Genomic DNA, 21,389 nt, shown 5'->3' on the forward strand with positions numbered 1-21,389 from the left:
CAGTTCCTTTGATGAAAAAAGTTATTATTTATAAAATAGAAGGAAAGAGGGGGAGAGAAGAATTCAGTTAACGATAAATAGATGTTTTTATAGAAAAACTTTAAATCCATAGCACTGACAATATTATCTGATTACATTAATAATGAGTGCTACATCAAGCAAATTAAAGAGACTTGGACGTGTCGTATCATGTTGATTATCGCAGTGACCTCTTACTTGTTATACTGTAATTATTTATATAAAAAAAAACATCTAGGGAGAAAAGAGCAACACACAAGCAAATTCTTGCTCATTCTTCTTGTGATGAATCTGCATTGGAAGATCGTAGAAGTGACAATATGACTATTCAAAAGTGCTTGTAATGAGTTTATTTGAATAAAGATTATTTCTATTTCTATTTCTATTTCTATTGAGGGAAAGATAGAAAGAAAGAGAGGGAGAGAAAGACCAAGGCACAGCTACATCAAGCAAATTAAAGAGACTTGGAGTCGTGTCGTATCAAGGCTTAAAGAGTATGATGGAAGATCGTAGAAAGTGGCAAGAGCTCCACCGTCAAGAGCGTAGCTCTTGCCACTTACTACTGTGATGAATTTATGAAAGTTATTATTTAGGGAAAGATAGAAGGAAAGAGGGGGAGAGAAAGACCAAGGCACAGCTACATCAAGCAAATTAAAGACAGACTTGGAGTCGTGTCGTATCAAGGCTTAAAGAGTATGATGGAAGATCGTAGAAAGTGGCAAGAGCTCCACCGTCAAGAGCGTAGCTCTTGCCACTTACTACTGTGATGAATTTATGAAAGTTATTATTTAGGGAAAGATAGAAAGAAAGAGAGGGAGAGGAAGACCAAGGCACAGCTACATCAAGCAAATTAAAGAGACTTGGAGTCGTGTCGTATCAAGGCTTAAAGAGTATGATGGAAGATCGTAGAAAGTGACAAGAGCTCCACCGACAAGAGCGTAGCTCTTGCCACTTACTACTGTGATGAATTTATGAAAGTTATTATTTAGGGAAAGATAGAAAGAAAGAGAGGGAGAGAAAGACCAAGGCACAGCTACATCAAGCAAATTAAAGACAGAATTGGAGTCGTGCCGTATCAAGGCTTAAAGAGTATGATAGAATCCAAATTTCTTTAATAGTATTCAACCAAACTTCTATTGAGATATGATATATAAACTCCATGAGATTATATGAATATTTATTATATGTAGTTTAAATTTATATTTTATTTATATGTAATCCATAAACTTATATATTTTATATTGGTATAAGTATTTTTATATATTTGTATCTGCTGTATCTATTTGTTATAATTTTTCTTTTTCTTTTTTTTTCTTTCAATTAATTATTAAAGTCTTATTATCTCTGATCAACGCGACGGTTGACTGGTAGAGAATATGCAAAAGAATAAATAAATAAATGAACTATACGCTCTAAATTATGAATGATCTCTCTCATTAAATTGTCTTTCTGCTATCCTTTCCTTTCTACTAAATTGTCTCTTTCTTAATTGCACATTTTTTAGTTACTGTGTATTATTACTAATTTACTTTTTTAATTTTATATTTTACTAGCTTTTTAGATGGAATTTATCAAAATCCTTTCTTAGAGGATGCCTACGTCATAGTAGTTTTATGCATGCAAAGTCTCAGCCCGATCGGTTTAAAATTGACAAAGTTTCATATAAATTTTCATCCCCTATTTTATCCCCTTGGGGGTAGAATTAATCAAAATTCTTTCTTAGCGGATGCCTACGTCATAACATCAACAAAATTTGGCATGCAGGTAGCATGCCAAATTTCAGCCCGATCCGTCCAGTCCAGGTTTAGACTGTGCGTTGATAGATCACTAAGTCAGTCACGTTTGAGTTATATATATTTAGATTTTATATTTATATTATGTATGATGTATGTATATGAATTTTTATTAATATGATCTAAAAACGAATAAAAAAATTGTTAATTAATCTTCCTTTATGACTTAGGGGTATGAAAAACTAACCGTTTCAGAGGATGGTAACTAACATTGTGACGCGACAATTTTATATATAAGATTATGTTAGTATATACGAAACTAATAACTTATAATGTTTACATCCGGACCACACAGGAGCGTGCTACTAGTGTTAGTACAAATTTCTTACTTGATTTTTGCTTTCATTTCCGTTGTTAAACCATCCTTCTTCAACAATTCAACGTAGTACTCCTTCATATTGGGCGGGTACTCGATATTAGACCCTGGTAGCGGCATAATAACGTCGAAAATCGTGTACTTTCCGCTTTTGATATCTTCTTCTGTGAGAACTTTTACAGCAATTTTAGGATTCTCCGTATCTTTGTTGTCTGTGAGTTTTTCTTCGCTGGTGGTACTTTCTGCTGCGTCTTCAGGTTTGACGTCTTCATCGCCGTCCTCTGGCTGTGACTCTATACCGAGATCTTCCTCTGCGTCTAACACTTCACCAAGATCATCTGGAAATTGTATATCAAGTCTAATCAAATTTTACCCGCATATGAACGTCAAGTTTTTTCTATTAATATTTTTTTTATAGCACAGGGGACAAACGAGCTTTCGCCTCATCTGATGGTAAGTGATTACCGCCGCCCATGAGCACCCGCAACAGAATAGAATAGAATAGAAAATCATATAACCTTAATTTATTTATTCAAATAAACTTAATTTAAGCACTTTTGAATAGTCATAACTTGTGTGTTTTTTTAAATAATCCTTGTAAGTTTACGTTCTGCTGTTAATTTATTTGGGTCAAATATAAATATACAATAAGATTAAATCAGTCGTAGCGATAAGACCAGTCCGTACAAGCAGCACTCGTTCACGAGTATGACGGATGAGCCAGCCATCACTGCACTCGACCATATTGTAGGGAGCCCAATGACCTGGCCCACCACGCCGCCACATGTCTGGACATTTCAGTGAGCATGACTACTCATTCCACTCGACCACGTCACAGCTACTTAACATCAGGGTAATTGCATTTTTTTCTCCTACCATCCATTGTAGTATACAAATTATATTGAAGACATTTTTTTTATTAGTTTTTATCAATTCGGTTACCGGAGAGTTTGTCGGTTATATAAACTGACCGTTTAAGTTTTTGGTTTTTCATATCGTATGTAATCCATGTAAGTTTGTCAGTAATATAAGCTGACTGACATTTTTTTTAATATTTCAGAATCAAACTAACGAACTTTGTAATCCATATCGGGTTACTTAACCACTGGTCCACGGCTGTACGTCAGGTATTTATGTTATCGATATATTTGTCAGTAACATAAACTCGTAATGTCTTTGATATTTCAGAATCGAACTTACGATCTCTGCCATCTATGTCGGGATATTCAACCACTGGTCAACAACGGTACGTCAGGTATTTATGGATATAAAAATAATAATATCTCAGAACATTCATCTAGTCCCAAGCTAAGCAGAGCTTGTGTTATGGGTACTAGACAACTGATATAAATACATGGATACATTTTTTTTTTGTAAATAAATACATATTATTCATAGATACAAACAATCATACTCATGAATACAAAAATGTTTGGAGAGGAAACGAACCCACGACCACCGGATAGTAAAGCGGTGAGCTAAACCACTAGACCACCGAGGCTGTATATGTACATACCGTGAGTGGTGTCGACCGGCACGAGGTCGCCCTCAGCCGGCTGAAGACCGAACAGCCGCAGCCGCTCCGACACGGCCAGGTTCCATACCAGGGACTGGTACGAGTGTACATACAGCAGACGCGTGTTACGGGACAACTGTAACACAAAATGACATAATATTTATTTGTTTGCATTACTACTATTAATCTAAATATATATAACTCAAAGGTGACTGACATAGTGATCTATCAACGCACAGCCCAAACCACTGGACGGATCGGGCTGAAATTTGGCATGCAGGTAGATGTTATGACGTAGGTATCCGCTAAGAAAAGATTTTGATTAATTCTACCCCCAAAGGAATAAAATAGGGATGAAATTTTATATGAAACTTTGTCAATTTTAAACCAATCGGGCTGAGACTTTGCATGCATAAAGCTACTATGACGTAGGCATCCCCTAAGAATGGATTTTGATAAATTACGATTGTTGTTAAATCTATTTTCATAACAATATTACAAATTTTGTTGTTGTTGTTGTTGTTTTGTTTACCAATTGGAATGTTATGTAAAACATACATTGTTTGTTATCAGAGAAAGTATTTTTATATTTGTAATAGAGCTATGCGCGGGCAAAAAAGCTAGTTATCAAAAGTAACGTTGTTATCAATAAATGTTATATGTTTTATAATAATAAGAATTTAAACATTTTTACGATTGTTGTTAAATACATTTTTATAACAATATTACAAATTTTGTTGTTGTTTTGTTTACCAATTGGAATGTTATGTAGAACATACATTGTTTGTTATCAGATAAAGTATTTTTATATTTTTAATAGAAGCTATGCATAGATTGGACGGCCTCGATCTCAAAATCCTTTCTTAGGGGATGCCTCCTAAGAAAGGATTTTGATAAATTCCACCCCTAAGGGGATAAATTAACGCGAGCGAAGCCGCTAGCAAAAGCTGGATAAGACTATATAATAATAAGTAAACTAAATTTGTTAATTAAAATTATGTATGTACAACATACCGAGTGGAGTCCACTGAGCAGGTCCCTCGGGTATTTAGCCAGGGCTCGTATCAGCGAGGCTTCAATATGTCCAGCTCCTCGCGGCAAGTACCGGACCGCACCTGCAGCCCCAATATCCCTGTAGGCCCTCAGAGCATGCTCCAGCGGACCGCCACGAGGCTCCAGGATGCAGTTGACGGCATCCTGCAAGTTCCCCAGGATGAGCTTCAGCCCGATGGTGTAGGTGGGAGTCTGCGCCCGGGAACCGAACCGCTGCAGCCCGTAGTAGTTGATGAATCCGCGCTCTTTCAGTAACGTAGCGGCTAGCTCTAGTTGTTCATCTTCGGTCGTCACGTTCCGAAGCGCTATGCGGAATCTGTCGACGATGTATTTAATGTACATTTTACATTTATTTTTTATTAGCTGTGCCCGCGACTTCGTCCGCGTGTTATAGTGACCTTGACCAAATATTTAATAATCTAACCCAAAAAAAGAACAGAAAAAAGATTCCTCGTTACAGTTTCAAAAATTACTATTTCCTATACAAACTTTCATCCCCTATTTTTTACCCCCTTAAGGGTAACAATTTTACAAACTTAGTCATATTTATTTATATTTAATGAACAGCCTAAAAAATAAGTTTCAAGATTCCAGTTTTAAAAATGACGATACTTCCATAGAACCCTTCATCTCCCCTTTCAACCCCTTACAACCCTTTCATCGCATTAAAAAGTAGTCTATGTCATTTCTCAGGGTCTATCTATGTATCAAATTTCATTTAAATCGGTTGTGTAGTTTTGGCGTGAAAGCGAGACAAACAGACAGACAGACAGTTACTTTCTCATTCATAATATTAGTAAGGATACCACGTAGATGACAAACGAGCATACGGCCCATCTGATGATAAACGTTTAGTGTAGCATATGGACGCCTGAAACACCAGAGATGTCACGTGCTTGTTGCCGACCCTTAAGAAACCATAATATACCCTTCTTGAAAAACCCCATGCTGTAATCTCATGAGAAAACCTCGGTACACATACGTTAAAACGATTTAATGTATAATTTATCTGTCTTTTTGACGACCTCGGTGGTATGTCTGGATGTTTTCTATGTATATGTATTTACGTAACGTATTTTTTTTTTTAAATTAAAAAAAAAACATTTATTCATGTAAGACATTTTAGAAGCTTATGAACGTCAAATTTTTTAAATTATAAATAATAATTTTACCTATGGTCCAGTTCAGTGTATAGATCCAATTGAGAAGAACTGGCAAGAAACTCAATTTTTTAATTATTAATAGTTTCTTAAGGACTGTATATATTTTATATTATAATTTTAGTTTTAAGAGAAACTACGGTCGCTGATTGTAAAAGATACATATATTTCAAAGTGACAATATAAAATGGAACAAAACATAAAATATTTAAAATGTATGTATGAAAAAAAATATAATAAAAGTCTAAAAAGGTGCGTCGTGCACACAATTATATACTTTTTTTTAAAAGTCAGTTTATTTACAATGTACATTTTATATAGGCGTCTATGTCTAACATTAAATGAAAATCCCTTGCATGAACAACTATTGCAATGCACGCTCGTCATTCAAATAATCGTTTAGTGAGTAATAGGCCTAAAAATATGACTTAATTTAATTTAAAATTAATTCTATCTACAAAAAAAAACAATAGAAAGACTAACCTGTTCCCCTGTAGCTTGCCAAGCTGCAGCGGCGTGGACGCGAAGCTGTAGTTCCCTACCATGACGTCGGGCAATGCTTGGCACGCGGTGGCAATTCGACGAGGGTCCACCTTCCGAAGACTAAACCACTGGGAGGTCTTTGCACGACGGTCTTTTGTACCTGCGTACCCCATAATCGTTCCTTTGGCACTGAAAAAAAAATTAAACTGATGATTAATATTTACTAGTAACCGACCGAAATTTCGGGTTCCGTTTCGGTTTTGGCTGAAAAAACAGTTTCGGTCGGACATTCATATTGGGCGTCGGTGGTCTAGCGGTTTAGGACACCGTCTTACAATGGTCGCGGTTTGATTCCTCACACAGTACAAACATTAGTATGCTTGTATCTGTTTGGGTATTTTCTATGTATATATTTAAAATATATATGTATTTAAATATATATACTTATAAACAGTTGTGTAGTACCTAGTTTTTTTTTTCTGGATGATAATGGAATGGTGCACCCGTCTGCGGTAACGATTTATGCTGGCGGGGCACCAGTGGAGGATGATAAGCTCAGGTCAGTTAGCCAACCGTGGCAGATTCAACAAGAATTTATCACAATGGTTTCCAGGGGGAACCGCCAGGACGCCAACCTGATATGGCACATTGCTAGCAATGAGATCATCAGTCCACATTACTAACCCCCCTAACTAATACTAACCCTTTCCCCCTTGTAATACCTAGTTACCTACCCATAAGACAAGATCTCTTAGTTTGGGACTGGGTGGCGCTATGAGAATTATCCAGGATTATTCATATTATTGTATCCCTTTTTACGAATATTGCGCAGACGCAGGAGTATGAAACTTCTAACTGAAGAAATATTCCATGAGACTATATATACATATTTATTATAATTTAATTTCATATATATTTTTAAGCTTTAATTTTTGTTTATTTATGTAATTATACGTTATTTATACGGGTATATTAGTATGTTTATATATTTGTATGTTCTTATATAAATAAGTAGATTTTTTTATAAATACATAGAAAATACCCAGACTGACACAAATAATCATACTCATGAATACAAATGTTTGCACCGTGCGAGGAATTGAACCCTCGACCATCGGAAGTAAAGCGGTGTGCTCAACTGCTAGACTACTGAGGTTGTCAGTAGACGGCGCTGTGTGAATAGTCCTGTAGCAGCTAGCATACTTTCTACACGTGTGTTTAGTCCTTGTAAGTGTTTCCCAGAACTTCCCAGAACTCTTATCGCACGGCACGTGTAATTCATTAGCAACGCAGTTGTGCGATCTTCAAGCTATCGCGCTAGACCATCGAGGATGTCATTATTATGCCATAATCTTATTATTAAACAGATAAATAGAAATAATCTTTATTCAAATAAACTCATTACAAGCACTTTTGAATAGTCATATTTTGATTCTACCACTCATTCGGAATGCAGATTCATCACAAGAAGAATGAGCAAGAAACTTGTGTGTTGCTGTTTTTAATAGATGTTTTTTTATCAACATAGAAATCGCTACGCACTCATTATTAGTGTAATCAGATAATATTGTCAGTGCTATGGATTTTAAGTTTTTCTATAAAAACATTATTATCTTATATTATATAATAACCCATCATATATTCCAAGTCCTAACATCAAATGAACCTGCCAAGTTCGTCATTATAACTTCAAAGGCAAGTCCCGTTGCACCATCCGTGCAGGTAAGTACACGTAACGGTTACGTAAAGTCTCGTTACACTAGTGACGAGTGTTGCCATCCTGCTAGTTTTACCACAAACTGACAGATTTGGCCCGCTTTAGTAGCCGGAGAATTATATTTTATTTATTACTGTAATGAATAAAAGAGTATGATTATTACAAATTTAAAATGTTATATAAGACTAGCTGTCCCGGCAAACGTTGTTTTGCCATATAAATTAATAACGCTATAAAAAAATAGAGGTTGATGATAGAAGGGTGAAAATTTAGGATTGTATGTATTTTAGGTTGTATCATAAAAAATAGACTCTAAAAATTTTGTCTAAAAAATAAAATAAAGTATTTTGGGGTGGACTACACCTAACATTTTGGGGGATGAAAAATTTATGTTGGCCGATTCTCAGACCTACTCAATACGCTCACAAAATTTCATGAGAATCGGTCAAGCCGTTTCGGAGGAGTTTACTTTAAATCCATAGCACTGACAATATTATCTGATTACATTAATAATGAGTGCGTAGCGACTTCTATGTTGATTATCGCATGCCTCTTACTTGTTATACTGTAATTATTTATATAAAAAAAAAGTATCTATTAAAAACAGCAACACACAAGTTTCTTGCTCATTCTTCTTGTGATGAATCTGCATTCCGAATGAGTGGTAGAATCAAAATATGACTATTCAAAAGTGCTTGTAATGAGTTTATTTGAATAAAGATTATTTCTATTTCTATTTCTATTTCTATGGGAACGAAAACTGTAACACGAGAATTTTATATATAACATGAATAATACATACTTGATCCGCAGTCGTTCCGCGATGCGCCTGGCCGCGTCCATTGTGTCGCAGTTTTCTTTGTGTACTATGAAGTACACGTACTCTGCAGGCCATATCCACTTCACTCTGTTATCGATACGTACTGTAATATAAACACAAAACAAATTGAACATACAAATTATATAAAAGTGTCTGTTCGTTTAGATCTTTGAAACTACCGTAGGTAGGTATATAGGTACTAAAGTATTTTAATTGATTTTAGCAATAGTGATTCAAGAAGAAAGTTTCAATCTTATTAATATAAATGTATACAAATTATATAAAAGGTAGTCGCTTCCGGTGTCTGTCCGTTTAGATCTTTGAAACTACCGTAGGTAGGTATATAGGTACCAAAGTATTTTAATTGATTTTAGCAATAGTGATTCAAAAAGAAGGTTTCAATCTTATTAATATAAATGTATACAAATTATATAAAAGGTAGTCGCTTCCGGTGTCTGTCCGTTTAGATCTTTGAAACTACCGTAGGTAGGTATATAGGTACTAAAGTATTTTAATTGATTTTAGCAATAGTGATTCAAGAAGAAAGTTTCAATCTTATTAATATAAATGTATACAAATTATATAAAAGGTAGTCGCTTCCGGTGTCTGTCCGTTTAGATCTTTGAAACTACCGTAGGTAGGTATATAGGTACCAAAGTATTTTAATTGATTTTAGCAATAGTGATTCAAAAAGAAGGTTTCAATCTTATTAATATAAATGTATACAAATTATATAAAAGGTAGTCGCTTCCGGTGTCTGTCCGTTTAGATCTTTGAAACTACCGTAGGTAGGTATATAGGTACCAAAGTATTTTAATTGATTTTAGCAATAGTGATTCAAAAAGAAGGTTTCAATCTTATTAATATAAATGTATACAAATTATATAAAAGGTAGTCGCTTCCGGTGTCTGTCCGTTTAGATCTTTGAAACTACCGTAGGTAGGTATATAGGTACCAAAGTATTTTAATTGATTTTAGCAATAGTGATTCAAAAAGAAGGTTTCAATCTTATTAATATAAATGTATACAAATTTTATAAAAGGTAGTCGCTTCCGGTGTCTGTTCGTTTAGATCTTTGAAACTACCGTAGGTAGGTATATAGGTACCAAAGTATTTTAATTGATTTTAGCAATAGTGATTCAAAAAGAAGGTTTCAATCTTATTAATATAAATGTATACAAATTATATAAAAGGTAGTCGCTTCCGGTGTCTGTCCGTTTAGATCTTTGAAACTACCGTAGGTAGGTATATAGGTACTAAAGTATTTTAATTGATTTTAGCAATAGTGATTCAAGAAGAAAGTTTCAATCTTATTAATATAAATGTTAGGGGTGTACAACCCGTATCACTTAGGTGTATGAAAAATAGATAGTAGCCGATTCCTAGATCTACTGAATATGCATACAAAATTGCATAAAAATCGGTCTAGCTGTTTTATATCTTATTAATATTATAAACGCAAAAGTTTGTGAATATGGATGGATGTTTGTTACTCTTTCACCCAAAAACTACTGAACGGATTTTGATGAAACTCTACAGATATAGCTTATACATCACAGTTATTCTGATATATATATATAAGCTATAAATTTCACGCAGGTAAAACCGTGTGCACAGCTAGTATATAATACAGGTACACCCGTGCGAAGCCAGGGTGGTATATAGTGAAATTAATATTTTGTAAAAAAAAAATTGTAGGAATTTAATTTTTCTGTTTTGCTTTCTAACAGTTTAGCACACTTTTAATGATCGCGGGTTCGATTCCAGATCCCCGCTCCGTAAGTCGTTCCTTTGGTTTTGAATGCCTTCTACACTCGCCCCCTATAGTCCGTTGAATCTGCAGACCAACATCGGCCAACAGCATTAGAATAGTTAGAAAAAAAAACGTTGCATCCACAGTTGTTATTTTGTATCTATTTGGGTATTTTATATGTATAAATTTTATATGTTTATATGTATATATATTTATTTATGGATGACAATGGATTGATACACCCACCTGAATTAACGGTTTACGCTGGCGGGGCACCAATAGAGGATGATAAAATTGCAATTCCGTTTCCGCCGGCCCTGCTAGTACCCAAAACACAAGCTCTGCTTAACTTGGGCATGTGCACAAGCTCGCACGCTCAGCCATTTTGTAAAACAAGAAACATACTCCATACTAGCTGTACCCGCGACTTCGTCCGCGTGGAATTTAACAAAAAAGTTAATTCGGGAATTTTTCTAACATAAAAGTAGCCTAAGTAAACTCCTTATGGGGGAGGCCGTCCAGCAGTGGACGTCTTCCGGGCTGCGATGATAAAGTTACTCCTTATTACATCAGCTATCTGCTAATAAAAATCCCGTCAAAATCGGTCCAGTCATTTCAGAGATTAGCCGGAACAAACAGACAGACAAAAATTAAAAAATGTTATTTTGGTGTACGTACCGTACTTTTATTCATATGGATGTAGTAAAACACGGTTATTTCAATATTACAAACAGACACTACAATTTTATTTATATGTATAGATGTATAGATTGTTACCTCCTTTCCTGTACTTCTCAAAGCGGACAATTTTCTTATCTTTTACACTAACAGTGCTGCCAACGATGCTCTGTCCGAACGCTTTCTTCACTGCATCGTGTATCTTTGTTCTATTTTCCTTTGTCATTCCCGTTACATCTACCTGAAATTATAAAAGGTAATATATCTTTGAATACTAAGTATTATTATATTTTTTATTCAAATTTAAATTTAAAATCATTTATGGTATGACATTTTAGCCGCTTATAAACGTCAAATTTTTACATTATAATTTTAATATTTTCCCTACCGTCCAGTTTGGTATATAGATCCAATTGCGAAGAACTGGCAAGAAACTCAATTGATTTACTTTTTTTTAAAAGCCAGTTTATTTGCAATGTATATTTATATAGGTGTCTATGTCTAACATTAAATGAAAATGAAAATCCAGTGCATGAACAACTATTGCCATGCACACTCGTCATTCAATTTATATTCTTTACTAGCTGTGCCCGCGACTTCGTCCGCGTGGAATTTACTTTATTTTTCTAAAATAAAAGTAGTCTAAGTTATTCCTTATTACATTATTTACCTGGCAAAAAAAGTCCCGTCAAAATCGGTGCAGCCATTTCAAAGATCGGTTAATCTTTGAAATGGCTGAACAAACAGACAGACAGAAATTGTTAAAAATGTTATGTTGGTGCATGTACCGTACTTATATTCTTTTTACTTACTATTATTGTATTTTACTTTTTATATTCTTTAAAAAAATTATATCCGTAATCGAAATTATCCGAAAGTAACGGATGATCTGAAATAATTTCATATCCCTATCCGTATCCGGTAAAATAATCATTCCTATATCCGAAGCCTATCCACGTCCGAAATTTCATATCCACAACATCCCTGGGGTATATATATATCAGGGGCGGATCGTGAATTTGTGGGGCCCTGGGCTAAATCTACTTATGGGCCTACCTAATTGTATTACTTAACTAAAAAAATACTCCGAATAAAAACAAGCAAACAAAAATTCCCCGTTCCTTTCGATAGACGCGCACTTGCAGAAAAAATCAACCCATGCAGTTGATTTCTTTTTTTTTATTAAATATTTTACGGCCCTGGAAATGTCCTTGCAGCCAAACAATTACATTGCATTGCATGGGTTGATTGCTCTCAGGGTTGCCAACCTTATTATATAGTTTTTAAAATTCTAGATATTTTTTTATAGAGCAAATATCGTTTCAGTGGGGAATGGGGGCCCTTTGTATCCTCGGGGCCCTGGGCTGCAACTCAAAAAGGCCTTACTTACTTCAACTTTATCTGTTGTGTGTTCTGTCACAACTAACTTATTGATGTTGTCCCAAGTTTCCATTGGAAGTATTTCCACATTATATTTAGTAAGCAGCAGGTCTTCGTCTTCATCCACTGTGTCATCCACAGGGGGCTTTGGTGCTTCCATACATGTTAACTTGGCTAATTCACCATTTTCATTTATTTCTGATACTTGGAAGTCTGAATACCTGTAAAACCAAATATCAATGCAATGTGATAACAATAATATAATATAATATCTCAGGACAATTCACACAGCGGCATCTAGTCCCAAGTTAATCTTACATAATGAATAGAATAGAATAGAATATCTTGTAATTTCAAGACCTAATCTGACTGAACAACCGAAACATATCTTCGAAGCAATCTACTTGGCATCTAAAATAGGCTGTGTTTGTATTTAATGGAAACAAAAACAAAGATGCAGGCAACAGGTGCTGTTTGTAAGGACTGGTTTGCTCTAATAACTAGGACTGATTTATTTCACTCATGTATTCTACATTTTAAACATCAAACTTAGAGACAAAATCAAACTCACTAATATAAGAGAAAAAACCAAATTGACAGATGCAGTCAAAACTATTAAGAAACTTAAATAGAAGTGGACAGGACATGCAATAAGAAATAAGAAAGAGAAATGTACCAAGGATGTCTTAGATTGGTATCCAAGAGAACAAAAAAGAAAATGAGGGTGACAGAAAAAGAGGTGGGAGGGTGATATAAGGGCAGTGGCGGGACTAACATGGAGAAGGAATGTGTTGGACAGAGGAGGCTGGAGTCTTTTGGAAAAGCGGTTCTTGGGACAAGATGATCATCAGCACAAAAGCTATAAATATAATAAAATAATCTACATGTTTACTCTATCAACTTTACAATTTGGTAGTTTCTATTCACACAAAATCTCAAAAATGTAATATTGAATAACATTTTTTTTAAAGCTACACTGTTTTTATCTGCATGTTTGTATGTAGAATAAAAAGGGCTTTTCATAAGTATTAACATGTTAAAGACTGTATGCCACCTGTGGGTCATTCCTGTTGAAATTTACATGTTGGAACCCACTTTAATTGAATTTAATTGAAATAAATCTAAGGGTTAAATAATGTCTACCTCAAAGTATTGTACAGTAAATATATATATATATATATGGCTATATATAAAAAAAATATATATAATTAGCAATAAATAAAATGCCAGTCCCTATGTGACAAGTAAGATTTTTCAATTTGGGTTAAGGATTAAGCAACATGTTAAGGATTGAGGAAAAAGTTGGAGTTGTGTTGTCATGTAAAAAGATTGATGGAAGATTATGGAAAATGGTAGCTACACCAATAAAACTGCGGGTCTTAAATTATGAATAAATGAATTAAAAGCAAACACATTTTTTTACTAAATCTATCTGAATACAGACGATTTATATTCTATTCTTAGTAAATTTGGGTAACAATGTAGATATTCACTCACCTAGCTTTAATAATTCCGTTAAAACCTTCATGATCACTAACATATTCAGTCACACCGATCTCCTTCTCTGTTAGCCTTTTACCTAGACTATCTCTCTTTGGCCTTTGTTGCCACTGTTGGATGTAGTTATTTCCACTAAAATTATTAGTGTGACGGCCGGGAAAACCTTGGTATCCTGGAAAACCACGAAAACCACCACGACGAATTCCCACTACTATTCTTTGCCCATGTTGGCGATCCCATCTACTATTGTTCCAATTAGAACCTCTGTCTGCATTCATTTTTCTTTAATCAACTAAAATATAGCCTAAAAATTAAGAACACTTCATATTCACACTTTAAAGACCAATAAACGAATTGATAATGTTGATTGTAATAAAGGAACTTACTTATTAACTTATATACCCACGTAATTTAGAATAGGATTTATTTTATTGCAGGTGTGTGCATAAAATCAATAGTAAACAGCAATAATTGCAGTACCTGTGTCGGCAAAATTATTATTACAATTTTGACAATCCTTGACATTGACAATTCATGACACAGACGGTTTAGTATGTATGAACGAAGAATTTTTGACCTATCACAATAGCTGTATGCTGAGATGAAATAAACAAAAAAAGTAATATTTATTTATTTAATTTTAATTCGGATTACATCCATATTGTGTTAGTAAAAACTTATAAAACTATGTTAGTAACTTATAATATACATATACGTAGATATATTTAATTCATATATCTGTGTCCACGTCCAGAAGCACTGGGTCCACAATGCAACGTTATCCAGTGCCTCTGGAGCGGACAATCAGGTATATTCGCAACAGTTTTTAGGATGCTGTTTGAGCTCCCCCGAATTCTAGACATCAGTGATGCAGCTCTTTTACGCATTATGGCTTCAAATCCATCTGAGATATTTATCTCATCGCGATGATTTTTTCTTGTTGAGTTTTCTTGAGAACTTAGTCATTTCCGACAGAAAATTTATTGTAAAAAAAAGTAACAATAGTGATTATTTGTAATACATAAGTTAAATGGTTCGCAATTATGACTGTAAAATGGATATAAGTATTAAATAAATAAATTTTTAAACCGTTTTAAATGACAATTGTTAAAACTTATTTTTATTATTTATATATATCATTAGTAAAAATAAGTAGACAAAATAACCGAACTGGAGAAAATTGGATGGGAGATTAGGAATTGAATTCAATTAATAAAATAGATGATAACATTGATAACGGAATGGTGCATCCTGTGTATACGCTGTGTTGCCAGCAAAGAAAAATTGAAAGATTATGGATGAAATGCATCCAGGGAAATTCAAAAGAGCAGCCGACGGATTCAGTATTCTAGCGGTTTAGCACACTGCTTTACTTCTGATAGCCGCAGGGTCCATTCCTCACACTACCGTGCGAAATGTGTTCATATTCATGAACACATTGTTTATATCGGTCGGGGTGTCTTCTTTGTAGGTATATTATGTATCTGCTTACATAAAAAAGTATCTACGTATTTATATCAGTTAACTAGTACTCCTAACACAAACTGCTTGCCGTGAGACTAGATGGTGCTGTGTTAATTGCCCAATGTTATTTATTTAGTTCACTATGTGGAGATCAACTTGGCGGACTATATTGCAATTAAAACTAATCATAGGTTTCCATAAATAAAAAACAACAATTCTTGTTTGTAAATGACATGTAATTTAAATACTGTAAACAAGAGATCTGATATTTATTCCTTTAAGTAGGTACATAAAATTACATTTAATGTTATATTATAAAATTAAAAAAATCTAACACTATCCGTAAACTTCTTGAATTTTATAGTTGTATCTCGTAAGTTATGGGCACACTAAACTGATGTACAATCTAGGATTAAATCAATTAGCTTATTACTCACATTTGTTTTTTTGGGATCACATTTTGATGTGAATGATATAGATTCTTTGCATACCATTCAATACAATAAATTTATAGATAAATATAAAATAATATGTTAAAGTTATTGCACCCAAATCATTACATAGTATAAAACAAAGTCGCCGTGGCTGTCTGTCCATCGTTATATATGCTTAAATCTTCAAAACTACACAAAGGGATTTTGAAGTGGTTTCTTTTAATAGATAAGAGTGATTCAAGAGGAAGGCATATATATATGATACATGTTTACCCGTGTGGGGCGAGTTACTTTATAAAATATAGCAGAAATTTATATAAAACAAGTTGTCAAGATCGTAAAACAAATCTCTCAAAATAATACAGGTTAAATCCATGACTGTACATCATAACACAGGGTAGGTAGACTTGCTTAATTGTTTACGTTGTTAAAAGCGCAGCTGTCGTTTTATTTCATCTACGTAAACGAATTACGTGTAATAGAATTAATGCAATTAAAATTCAATTAGCAAAGTTACACTTGTATGTTAACTTACTGCTTTTTTGTTTCACGAAACAATTATAATACCACAGTCAGTAACAATTTTAACAAAAGCATAGACTAAGCTTGAGCACTTTTTTTCTTAGGCTTGAGCTGTATGTTATTTATATTTATTATTATTATTATACGCGCTAAATATTCTTTCGCTCTTTTGTATATACAAATATTATTATGTATATATTACGTATAATTTTTTATTCTGCTCGTGATCCTTCATTCTTGTCCCTGACGGACGGTAGCTAACAATACATCTATGCAGGTCGCAGTGATACAGATCTAAGCACCTGACAATAAAAATCTACTTGCATATACTGCTATATACGTAACTTTAAAATAAACTACATTTCACAACCATAAACTGAATATTTTATAGCATAACGAAAGATGTATATTTGAAAAATGTTAAATATATATGTAACTAAATATTTTAAGTGCATAAATTCTGTCACACGTAGTATACAAATACTATTCTACAGTAATTAAATTTGATATTATAACGATAATAATAAAAATGAAGTTATTTATTTAGTAATAAAATACAATTTATAAAATATAGAAAATATAGTGCAGTACCTATGCTTTCTAAAATTGAAATACAACAGTTTATACATATATAGCAGTTCGAAATAGTTAATAAAATCGTTGTTTACAATACGAAAACATTACGTGTAAATTGTCAAAATAAAAAAAAATTATTGGTAATAGCCTGAAAAAAAAATAAAACCTTGCATGTACATGTATGTATGTGTGAAATAATGGCACTTTGTATAATCTCTGTAAAATTGGCATAGTAAGACTTGCACGGTACAAACAGTTCATAAGTATGATTGTTTGTATCGGTCTGTCTGATTTCTTTGTACATTATGTATGTATAAAAAAAATATTTGCGTCACTTGTTCAGTACAAACAACACTAGCTCTGGCTTAGAACTAGATGGCGCTGTGTGAATTGTTGCTTGTGGAAATTGTGGTAGAATATATACCATATTATAATATGAAGCTCCTGAGATCATGCCATGACTGTTTTTCAAAGTACGTCCAACTTTTACAAAAGCTACGCGAGGTTACAAGAAATAAAATAATATTTTTTTCTATTTTATCCATAGTATGGGACACATTGCCATGTGCGTTGTAGCATGGTGCGGGTGGCAGTTTCCATAACGTTTTCATTTCACTCTTAAAAGTTGCTGCCTCAGTTGAAAATTTACAAATACAACTTAGTATTTTAGCTGTACCACATGCCTAATACATTACATCATTAATAACTGTAGTAAGTTAAATTTAACCCAGCCAGAATGTTCTAGATTCTAGTGTACCAAAAACAATAATATTAATAATCTCAGGACAATTTACACAGCGCCATCTAGACCCGATATAGACTAGATAACTGATACATAGATACATTTTTTTTCGTACATACATAGAAAATACCCAGACCGATACAAACAATCATACTCAGGAATACAAATGTTTGTGCTGTGCGTGGATTCGAACCCGCGACCATCGGAAGTAAGGCGGTGTGCTAAACCACTAGATCACCGAGGTCGTTGAAACTAATAAAAGCAACTGTCACTCGCGCCATGCTACAGCGCACATGGTATAAATGGTCAATATTAAGATTAGAACAAACGTCGCGATATTTTTAACGGTACAAAGTTAACATTAATAACGGTATAAATTTAATATTAACCGACTTATTAGTACTCTAAAGAGGTAGTTGTTAATTATTAATTTTATACTCCATGCACTGTGGTTCACGCGACTGTGAGTTTACATTTTGACACTTATTACTATAAGCAAGAGGTATAATTTTAATTGAAATTCATACTATAAATTATTTTCATGAATTTAAAGAAAATCACACTGTGTATGGAGTATAAGATATGACGACGTACAAAATATCTCGCATAGTTTACAAAAATGGGTGGACAGAACATGAGAAATATATAAAAAAAATATTGTCGTGCTTCTAGAACATTCCATAACATACAATTACATAACGTTACAAAAAAGTTAGAAAAGGCAGTGTAATAAATGGCAACACTGTAATTATTAATTAATACATTTAACGTTGCAAATACATTAAACTATTTTCTTATCATATATTTTCTGCAACATAGCAAGCTGTTTATTTTTCTATTCACGCTTATTTTTCTTTTTTTAAACTCCATGAGTAGTTATAATACATTTATACAAGAAGAAGCATATAAACTCTTCGTTTAGCTGCCATTATGTGTCACAAAGGAACATACTGTATACAGTTTTATGAAATAACTCTCACAATAACAATGTCTTTCTAAAATCATATAAAAACTAAAATATTATACACTTCTAAATAGACAACTCTAAAAAGTAGCACGTAATAAATATACAAAGACATTTTAGAAAAATAAATGCAGTAAATTAACAAATTATACACTTATATGATCTAATTTCGGAATATGGACTAAACCAAAAGTGGTATGAAAACGCACATATTGCGACATGTGCTTCGTTTCTGAAAGAGTCATCATAAAGATCATCATCAGAGCTTGGAAGCCTAGTGTTGACTGTGCGGCGTCCAGATGATACCATAAAAAAATATAAACCCATTAAGTAATAAAAAGGACTTCGTCAAAATAATACCTATATCAAAAAAAAATATATTTTATATAACTGGAGTGGCACACATTCTTATTTAACTGCACCTGATGGTAGGTGGTAACCATCGCCTGTTAATGTAAAACAGCATTGTTTCTTTTTTTATAACACAGGGGACAAACGAGGATGCGGCTCACCTGATGGTAAGTGATTACCGCCGCTCATGAGCACCCGCAATACCAGGGGAATTGAATTAAAAAGGAATAAGCTCTTTTCTTGAAGGTTTCATTATCGTATCGGTTTGGAAGGTGATTCCAGGATGTGGTTGTGCGTGGCAAAAAGTTAGAAAACTCTACTGTAGAGAACCGCCATTCATCCAGATGAGCAGGATGGTATTTTAGTTTCTGGCGGGTGGTACGGTGGTACTCAGCAGCTGGTATTAATCCGAACAATTCCTCAGAACACTCCCCGTGATATAAGCGGTAGAAAATGCACGGAGATGCAATATCTCGCCGGCGTATCTCTCGGTTATTCTATATGTATTACTTCCAATGTGTTTCCACTCCAGAGGACAAAGATATAATGTCTATTTATACATTATTTCGATTTCGTCATCTCATAATGAAATCTGTATAAACAATTTTAAAAAATACAATAAAATGAACTAAAATATACATTACTAGGAACAAAATAACCAATATAAAGCTATATTATCATATAAAGAACCAAACCATTGCACAGAGATACTACAATATATGGGACTCTACTAAATAAACTGACTAAATAATTATTTGTAAAACCTAAACACTATACAGTTATGTCTACCAACAATTCGAGATTTAAAGTGTTTACCATTAAGTAAAAACTAAACTACATTTATATTTGAAAGTATTATTTTGGCGGCCGTTACGTTAGAACCTCATCTCAAAATATCTTGTCTTAGCTATGTTTAAAAAAAACATTTTTTATACTTTCGTGTTTAATATACATTATTTAAATTATTAACCGGGTCTTAACACGAATAATTCTATGGCAAATGAAGGTATTTACCTCTCTCGACGTTTCGACTAGGTTGCACTAGCCGTGGTCACGAGCTGACTGTAGATCAATCAACTGTCAATGTAGATAGGTGACAGCAGTTTTTTCATCTACCGTCACTAGATTGTTCAACGAAAGTTACCGACACAGCACTCACGGTATTCGTACACTTACCGACTGTTGATACTACTGAACTTTGCTTGAATTTATTTATTTACCCGTTTAACAATATAAACAATGTGTATTAAACAAGAAAGTTTAAAAAGTTTAGAAGTAGTGTTAAAACTGTTGTTCACTATTCACAATAATATGCACGGCAATATTATCGCGATATCCAATGCCGTAAATAATAAAAAAAAGTAAAAAAATAAAAAGAGATTACGAGGGTGGGAGTCGTTTCGCCTTTGTCGTTGTCGAAAAAAGTGTTCTGATTATCGCTGTCGTAATTGTCGATATTTTATATAGATTTGTTAACTAAATTCGTAAATATTATTAGTTTAAGTACGAAATAATAAGGGAACGCAAGAGTTGATACTGGAAAGCATCTATTGTCGGTTTTGGCGGTAAACAGGTAACCCGTTCAAAAGGTAAGTTCGGACAAGCCCGGAGTTCTGGGAAGCCTTGCTGAAACCGAACCGGCAATCCTCGCAGTACAAGGTGAGTGCCTTCCAAATTATCAATTTCTTGCTCAAATCCTATTGTCGTAAATACAGTCCACTAAAGACAGCTGCATTCAAAATTATACGTTAGCTGTTTTCATAACAACTGTAGAGACACCCAATATTGATTTCTATCTAGTTATACATATGAACTATTTTATGTTTATCACTTATATTTTTAGCAAAAATTAAGTAATCACTGTATTATATCATGATAAAAAATTGTATACAATTCTACTAGTATATTAGTACATATGTATCTTAAATGTTTTATCACTCTATTAATTGTGAGGTATATTCTGGCATTGTTTAAATAGACATTTTTTTAAATTTAAAAGCTAAGCTCTTGTCAGTGGAGCTCACGCCACCTTCCACGATCTTCCATTAGTCCTTTTAACTGTTGATACGACACGACTCCAACTTTTTCTTAACTTGCTTGATATAGCTGTGTCTTGGTCTTCACCTTCCTCTCTTTCCACCTATTTTTC

General features: G+C 33.6%; 1 protein-coding gene across 3 annotated transcripts in view; it reads right to left on the minus strand.

The window, feature by feature from the left end:
* The window catches only part of LOC131844842 (pseudouridylate synthase 7 homolog), an 84,102-nt gene extending 69,408 nt beyond the window's left edge, over positions 1–14,694 (minus strand). For 2 of the 3 annotated variants that reach the window (XM_059193823.1, XM_059193821.1), the window contains exons 1-9: positions 14,574–14,694; positions 14,185–14,491; positions 12,698–12,908; positions 11,407–11,548; positions 8,859–8,979; positions 6,340–6,528; positions 4,658–5,012; positions 3,644–3,779; positions 2,141–2,465 (exon numbers count right to left, since the gene is read on the minus strand). In XM_059193823.1, the coding sequence (XP_059049806.1) occupies positions 2,141–2,465; positions 3,644–3,779; positions 4,658–5,012; positions 6,340–6,528; positions 8,859–8,979; positions 11,407–11,548; positions 12,698–12,908; positions 14,185–14,465 (1,760 nt within the window). In that variant the 5' untranslated portion in view covers positions 14,466–14,491; positions 14,574–14,694. The remainder of the gene's footprint in view (positions 1–2,140; positions 2,466–3,643; positions 3,780–4,657; positions 5,013–6,339; positions 6,529–8,858; positions 8,980–11,406; positions 11,549–12,697; positions 12,909–14,184; positions 14,492–14,573) is intronic. The other variant, XM_059193822.1, reaches the window with a different exon arrangement.
* Positions 14,695–21,389: the final 6,695 nt, after the last annotated feature.

Source organism: Achroia grisella, unplaced genomic scaffold (genome assembly GCF_030625045.1).
Source record: "Achroia grisella isolate CSIRO2021 unplaced genomic scaffold, CSIRO_AGI_Agris_v1 utg4142, whole genome shotgun sequence".
NCBI lineage: Eukaryota > Metazoa > Arthropoda > Insecta > Lepidoptera > Pyralidae > Achroia > Achroia grisella.